Below are 6230 nucleotides of genomic sequence, written 5' to 3'. Positions count from 1 at the left end.
ATTGAAATCGAACCGATTAAAATCCAAAATTTTGATTTTGGTTCCTCCTGATGAACAAAACTCACAACGATTTAGGATTTAGGGGAACCTGAAATTTTCGACTTTATTTCAATTTCAACTATTCTTAGACCAAACCTGAAAATTCAATTCAATTATACCTAAATGTACATCCCTATGTGGAGGCATCTTATTGGTCTATGTCATCAAATGAAATTATACCTCCCACAGTAACCAACTATAAGAACCTAAAAAATGAATAATCTTGAATCCTTAAATATATATATATAAAAGAACATGGTAGAAGGAAATCGAAGTGGGTTCTCTATGGAATTTTTTCTTTTAGCTTTGTGAAGTGCGATTGGATGGTTGAGAAAGCACCACATGGCAGAGATATCAAAATCCATTTGTTGAAACTTTGGTGTTCAATTATCGCTCATTTTCAAAACCCTTGATATGATTTAAAGTACATTAAAAAAATTGATTTAGGTCATGATCCTTAAATGCCTTTTTTTTTCAACATGGTCTCTCCATTACGGAAAGAATACCACAGGGAACTATAAGAAAAAAGTACCACAAAGGTTCTGCTCTCAAAGGAAACACCTAATAAGATGCATAAGAGGAAAAAGAAAACTACCCAATAGGATGTATAAGAGGAAAAAAGAGTAGACATGCCATGTATATTGAAATTGGAAGAGTGATTAGTTTGGACGAGAGAAAGTTGCGGAAGAAAATTTTGTAATGTGGATTTCTACTTGTTCTCTATACTCGTGGTGTTATACCATTGGGTCCTTAGAATATCACTACCTTTGTCAACAACAAATCTTGATTTGAGGATAAAAAAGAGATAATAGTATTCATATCTTCTAATTATATTTTAAATTTGAGTAAATTTTTAAAATAAAAACTAAGAATAATGATGAATGCACGCAGTCTTGGTACGTGGATGACATGGCAATGACACATTTTTCTTGTGTATCCCGATGAAAACAATCTACAGTTCTGTGCTCTTGTCACATTATCCACATATCAAGTTCATGTGCATTCATCACGACTCAAAAATTAATGTCTCTTTGGTAAGTATCACATTGGTTCTTAAAGACGTTGAAACAATATTTTAAATCGGAGTTGATCGCATGCACTAATTGGTGATCTCAAGGCATCCGTGATAAGTAAATAAATAGCATATTTTATTGATTTGTGATGTTTAATTTGATTCTTAGAGAAAGAAGTGTAGGGTAGGATGTCTAGTGTGCATCGACTTCAATCCTCTTAAGAACCATTGGATAAATTTTTAATAAAATATGAGGTTGAACCGACTCTACTTGTATTGAGTTATGAAAACATGTCACACATACAAAATTAAAACGGACGTTTGACTTTGTTTGTAAAATAAAAAAAACCCTCATTGCACGGCAAGTAACCTTTTCATACCAGTATTCCATTTTAGGTCCACTGAGATCTCACATTTTCGGTATTTTAAATGTACCCCTCCAATTTTTTTATAATTATTGAAATACCATCTTGTATTTATAAATCTGATGATACATCCTCTTCACATTTGTCTTTTACGAAAGACTAGCTGCAAATAACCATAATACCCTCATCTAACAAGTCACAATTGCCAAAAGCCCTTAATTTTATTTTCCAAAACATCATCACTTTCAAGTTTTCCAAAATACCATCCAAATAGGTAAATATTCCTAGCGATTATTTGTAAATCTAAAAAATTATACGAATCTCTAGAAAATTTGTACTTTTCTACCGTCTCAACTATAAGTTTGATTTTGTACCTCAAATGTTGTTTAAAGATTAAAAAATCCAATCAATGTAGTTGTGGAGTGCACAAGCTATCACCTTGAGCTCTTTCTACCATTGATGCCTAGGTCTTATTTTTCACTCTCGAGAGTTCTTTAACTATATTTTGATAATTAAGTTAACTATCATTTTTACAGAGTGTGTAAGTGATTTTAGATGAAATTACATACATCTATTTTTATTTATAAATTTTTTTATGAAGTGATTGTATCACACGATGCCTCACAATCATCAGTACTTTCCATACAGATCTTTCCTACATATTGATCATTTGTCAACAAAATGTTACGGTCATTACGAGATTTTGATTCAATATCTCACAATATAATCTGGTCGATAATACATTTTCAAAATCTAAAATTTTTTTTGAGAAGCTTGTCGAAAATAATACTTCTCGAACTCATGGTAATTTTTCACAAATCTTATATAAATAGGGTCTCCTAAGGGCACACATTAAAGTACAATAACTACACTTTGAAGATTGGATTTTATACTAAAAATACCTTAAAATTTATTTTTGTACCAAAATACACTCGAATACTTATTCTCAAGGTGTATTTATTGCATTTTAACATGTGCCCTTAAGGGCACACGTTATCAAAACCCATATAAATATTAAGATTTAGAGGGTAATGAAAAATGAAATCATGACGGTGAAGACAAGGGTAAAAATGTCCACCCAAGATGTTGAAAATAGAAATTTCTCCCAAAAAGGCCAGAAATTACAGGTAAGGGTAGTTAGGTCTTTTTCTTAAGTTTCAGAAGCATAACGACCATCATTGATAAATGCTTAAACCAAACAGGGTCTCATAAATGAAGAAGCAAACTTGAATAGGTTTTATCTAAAATTTGACCATCTTGCCCTCCATGTCTAATAAATAGGGATCTCTTCTTCCTTTGCTCCTCCAGTCCTCTTCTTCTCTTCTTAATCAATCGAGTTGTACAACTCACTGAGTCAGAAAAAAAATGAAGGAAGAACTTGTGATAATCGTTGGTGCTGGTCCTTCAGGAATCGCAACCTCTGCATGTCTGAATAATCTTTCGATCCCAAATGTAATTCTTGAAAGAGAAGATTGTTTCGCTTCGTTGTGGAAGAAGAAATCTTACGATCGTCTTCATCTCCACTTAGCGAAGCAATTCTGTGAGCTTCCTCACATGTCATTCCCAGCGAAATCCCCAACTTATGTTTCAAGATCAGATTTCATCAATTATTTGGACAATTACGTCTCTCGATTCAAAGTGAATCCATTGTACAATCGATCTGTCGAATCTGCAACATTTGATGATTGTGTTGGAAAATGGTGTGTCAAGGTGAAGAACACAACGAATAATTTGGATGAATTTGAAGATTATTTCGCGAGATTTCTAGTTGTGGCGACTGGTGAAACTAGCGATGTGTTTGTTCCAGATGTTGAAGGTTTGGATTCGTTTAATGGAGAGGTTTTTCATTCTACCAGGTATAAATCTGGAGGGAATTATAGAAACAGAGATGTTTTGGTTGTCGGGAGTGGGAACTCAGGCATGGAGATCGCTCTGGATTTATCAAACTTCGGAGCTAAGACATCCATTGTTGTTCGAAGTCCGGTAAAATAATTTTTTTTTTGTTTTTCATTTTATGAATTTTTATTTATTGTCGATTTAGACTGGTAGATCAATGTGAAAAGTTTGAACTTTTTTTGAATTATTTTTGTCCGATGGTTGACCTTATTGTTTTGGAAATTTCAATCCAACGGTTGAGATTGAGATGATGTTTAGAAACTTTTTTTTAGGAACAGATCCCTAGAAACACTGTTTTTTTTTCCATCTCGAAAATATTTTTCTTTAAAAGACATTCTACTTTGTTTTTTGTTTGTTTGTTTTTTCTCTCCAGATAAGGACTACCTGACAGATGGTTAAGATGGAAATCTATTCCCTAGAGATTCATTCATTGGATTCTATCTGTCCAACGTTGTTTGACCCTAGAACAGTCCAAATTGGACTCGTTGGTCCGATTTACTTATGGACCTGATCCAATTGATGATTTGATGGACAAGATCTAAGTGTCTCGAGGAGTCAAAATTTGCTAAACTGCTGAGATGGGAGAATACTCCACGTTGGAGTGGGCAATTAGGACATAATGGGTTGGATTGACCCGAAGTCTAAGTGATCCAAAAATCAGATTTAGTGGGTTTGGATCCTTGGAGTAGATCCCAATTAAAAAAATGGGTTGAATATGATTTAACGTCACTTGACCCGGTTCCAGGTCGGATATGGATCCATCCCTAGATGTATCTGAACCAGGATGATATTTTGTAGATTTTTAAAATATCCTTTTCTATGACATGGATTCTTACATGTTGAAAGGATTATAAAGTTAAAATAGGGGGAGAGTTTTTAGTGACCAAATAATGGTTCACCATAACCTGACCCGACCTAAATCAAGAAATTCGTATCTTAATTATGAGTTTCTTTTTTTTTTTTTTTTCTTTTTTGTGGGGGTATTAGTCAAGAATCGTGGTTTTCTGACGCCCCCTTTGACACACCCTCACGCGCCCTTGACATGGCATGGGCTAGAATCATAGATTTTTTCTCGGGATACACAACTGTATATCTCATAAATATGTGCAGTTATGTATCCCGAGAAAAATAATTTATAGTTCTAACCCAAGTCATATCAGGGTGTATGTGTGTCAGAGGGGGAATGATTCATAAAATAAGACGAAATCTAAATCGTTATAACACGAAATCCAATGATTGGGATAAAAAAAAATTATCCCAAGAATATGATGACACACATCCCCAAGATGAATATCAAATTACAGGTAGTTGAATTTTATATTTCTTTTATGACTCATTTTGCATGAACCAATGGATCCCAACACTATTATTATTATTACTATCTTGGTTGAGAATTTATAATGATTAAAGGTTATTATGGGGGTTGGTGGATGCAGGTACACATACTGAGTAGGGAAATGGTGTACATGGGTCTGGTGTTGCTAAAGTATCTTCCCTTACACATGGTGGATGGACTACTTATCATGCTGAGTAAGTTCATTTATGGTGATACAAGCATTTATGGGATATGTAGGCCCAAAGAAGGCCCATTCTTCATGAAAGTAAAGTATGGTAAATATCCAGTTGTTGATGTTGGGACCTTGAAGAAGATCAAGTCTGGTGAGATTCAGGTATTTAATCTCTTTCCCTACTAAATAAATTCATATGTAAATCACAAAGAATTAGCACACATCGGGGGTCGCTTTAGCAAAAGTCGGTGTGGCAATAGAAGCTCTCTTTTATAAATTATGTGTATCATGTTAATTCTCTAGAGGAGAGAGGGGTGTTTAAGGACATAATTATATGTGTTTCATTTCATCATGTGTTTTTAGAGATTTATAAGATAGTGAAATTACAGTAATACCCTTTTTCGATATAAGATTAGCCATTAACATTGGTTTAATAATGTAACAGGTTTTGCCATCAATAGCAAGGATAAAGGGCAATAATGTAGAATTCACAGATGGAAAATCACACCCGTTCGATGTTATAGTTTTTGCGACTGGGTTTAAGCGATCGACGAACAAGTGGCTCAAGGTAACTCAACGTATTTGATCTAAATCAAAATTTCTCTTATATTATTTACAAAAATGTCATTGAACAATACACTTTATTATAATACATCACATTCCAATACAAAGTGATCAAAATAAAAGGTCAACTAAAATCATAAAAGAGCTAGAAATTAGTTTTCACCAAACGAGATTTTGGATTTTGAAAATCAATTTTCATAATCTAATTCACACTTTGTGTTTATGGTATCAGGATGATGACTACCTCCTCGACGAAGATGGGATCCCAAAACCGAGTTTTCCTAACCATTGGAAGGGTCAGAATGGACTCTACTGTGCTGGATTATCTCGAAAAGGATTGTATGGAGCTGCCATTGATGCCCAGAGCATATCCAATGATATAAAGTCACTCATGTAAAAAGTCTTTTAAGTGACATACTATTTGTTTTTATGAGGTTTTAATCTATCAAATTGTTCTTTTTAGGTCTTCAAGTTGTTTATTGTTAGTTCGAAGCATATTGGTGGAACCCCATATGATGAGTCTTTCGGCAGTATTGTATGTGGGTGTGTTAAATGTTATATTTGGGTAGTTTGGGTAATGAAATCCTATTTTCTTTTTGTATTGTATTTGGTGAATATGGATCATGGAATGGAAGGACCGACCCGGCCCAATGATTAATCTAATCAAGTAAATATTTAATAAGGATCCGATTTTAAGTCTCTATAGAATCTAATAAGCTGTCAAGTTTAAATATAAAGCAATGGACTTGTAATTTTGAGCAATTATTATGTTTCATTATATTTATAAAAACAAGGCATGAGCCCACCTGTCTTATTTCTTTATTTGATAACCAGATATCTCCCTAG

General features: G+C 33.7%; 1 protein-coding gene across 1 annotated transcript; it reads left to right on the top strand.

The window, feature by feature from the left end:
• The first annotated feature begins 2660 nt into the window (after positions 1-2660).
• Positions 2661-5985, top strand: LOC147395913 (putative indole-3-pyruvate monooxygenase YUCCA10). The gene is made up of 4 exons (XM_086452052.1): positions 2661-3399; positions 4749-4982; positions 5266-5388; positions 5617-5985. Exons 1-4 carry the CDS (start codon positions 2782-2784, stop codon positions 5779-5781), a joined length of 1140 nt encoding a protein of 379 aa, XP_086308178.1. The 5' UTR covers positions 2661-2781; the 3' UTR covers positions 5782-5985.
• The last annotated feature ends 245 nt before the right edge of the window (positions 5986-6230 follow it).

The sequence above is a fragment of the Akebia trifoliata genome, chromosome 8, assembly GCF_017979445.1.
Source record: "Akebia trifoliata isolate Shusen 1 chromosome 8, ASM1797944v1, whole genome shotgun sequence".
Lineage (NCBI taxonomy): Eukaryota > Viridiplantae > Streptophyta > Magnoliopsida > Ranunculales > Lardizabalaceae > Akebia > Akebia trifoliata.
This window is presented reverse-complemented; position numbering and strand designations above follow the sequence as displayed.